This window comes from Choristoneura fumiferana, chromosome 11, assembly GCF_025370935.1.
Source record: "Choristoneura fumiferana chromosome 11, NRCan_CFum_1, whole genome shotgun sequence".
Lineage (NCBI taxonomy): Eukaryota > Metazoa > Arthropoda > Insecta > Lepidoptera > Tortricidae > Choristoneura > Choristoneura fumiferana.
Window position 1 is genome coordinate 3,399,037 of NC_133482.1, and position 1,787 is coordinate 3,400,823.

General features: G+C 38.4%; 1 protein-coding gene across 1 annotated transcript in view; it reads right to left on the bottom strand.

The window, feature by feature from the left end:
- The window catches only part of LOC141432962 (probable isocitrate dehydrogenase [NAD] subunit beta, mitochondrial), a 16,732-nt gene that overhangs the window by 7,757 nt on the left and 7,188 nt on the right, over window positions 1–1,787 (bottom strand). Inside the window, exons 2-3 of the mRNA XM_074094799.1 lie at window positions 1,610–1,752; window positions 853–1,060 (exon numbers count right to left, since the gene is read on the bottom strand). Of these exons, the coding sequence (XP_073950900.1) occupies window positions 853–1,060; window positions 1,610–1,752 (351 nt within the window). The remainder of the gene's footprint in view (window positions 1–852; window positions 1,061–1,609; window positions 1,753–1,787) is intronic.

Consider the following 1,787-nt stretch of genomic DNA (forward strand, 5'->3'; position numbering starts at 1 on the left):
CGATGCTAAAAAACATGATTCATAAACGTCTGTTAGCGCTAATCAGTCCGATCAAGGGCTCTGCTAAGTTAGCGGACCGTAGACCCTCCTTTATCTCCCTGCTAAGTCACAAAATGGCCGCCACAAGTTTGAACAGCTGACTTTGACAAGAGCAAAAAACCATACCGAAGATATTTTAGTGAAGGGTGAAGTTACGCAAAGATTAAAAAAAAACCAGGAAAAAATATTTTCAGGAATTTGTATTTAAAAATCCTCTAAATTAACAACAATAAATTAACAATAAATATGAAAAAAAAAAACATTAGGATGATTAACATAATTATGGCTTTTTGCACAACATAAACATGCGGATCGGAAATGGCGGGAAAAAAACTTCTCGCTTTTTATTTTTTTTCCTGCTAATTTGCTGTCACTGCTGTCAATTTTTTTTTTTTTAATTATCGATTAGGCCATTTTTTTGTCTTTAGATTTGTCAAGGTGGCCAACATAACACGCGTCTAATCCGTCTATCAGCGGCTCAACAACTAGCAGACTGCTAGCAAGCGTTTATGAATCATACTTCTTGACAACCGTCTAACAAGCTTAATCAGTCTGCTAAGTACAGAGCCGATCAAACCTCAATTAAGGATTTTTTATGAATAAGGCTGAAAGACTTTAAAAATGTAATTATTAATAGCCAATTCATAAGTGTAACCTCAGTAAGACCTCACCTTGTCTAATGTGGGTTTTGACCATAAAAGTATGACAACCACTGCCTTAGAGTACAGATCTATTGAATAACGTTTTTGCATCGTATTTTATCGAATAAATATAAGCTTCAGTAAACTTCAGTAAGCTAGTTGTTCAACTAACCTGGCACAGACTCGTGCTCCAAAGCAGAGTACTCTCCCTCAGTCTGCTCTCTGATGATGATGCAGTCCACATCTTTGTGGCGGCAGTTAACGTTCGGCAGCGACTTGACGTGCACAACGTTAGCGTACAGGTCGAGAGCGTTGCGGAGTTTCATGTTCAGCGTTTGGAGCTCGCCGGTGTGAGAGAAGTCCGGGGTTGCGAGGATGCCCTAGGAATCGAGAGATAAAGGAAAATATTCCACGTTTCTGCAGCGTTTTTAACCTCATTACCATTTCGGTAAGCTAGTTAGTACGGTCAAGGACTTTAATACATGTCATGAGCCACCATAGAACCTTTTGAATGGAAAAGTCATTACGATTTTCCTTGTAAATTAATGCGATGTCACTATAACGTTTACTGGGAAATGGTTCCATGGTGACATTAAGTCTTTGACAGTACTTACCGAAATGGTAATGGCTTACAGTAGAATTTTTTTAACACTTGTCCGCAGTGGCAACAAAGAAAAGTTGATAAACCCCGTTCTTGTGTTGGGGGTTAACCCTTTTCCGGGCATAGTGCATTGCATATAGCGACTACATCTATGTACACAAATATTCGACCTTGCTAAATTCACAATATAGTACAAATCAATTGAAGTCATTAAAATATTATTTGTTTTTAAATTAATCCCTCATAGGTAAATAACATAAAACTATGATTTATTTTGTGGTTGGGATCTAAATTCGTGGAAAAGGGTTAAAAAGGAATATGAGTGTACCTTGATGCAAATCTTGTTTCTGGCGATGGAGTTGACGACATCTTCCAGCGGGGCGCTCAGGGTGGGGTTCACCTCGGAGAAGAAATATGACTCAAAGTCCACCGGGATACCAGCAGCCTGTACACAGACACATAAAAACGCACCTATACAACAACAATTGTCATAATTTCATTATTTT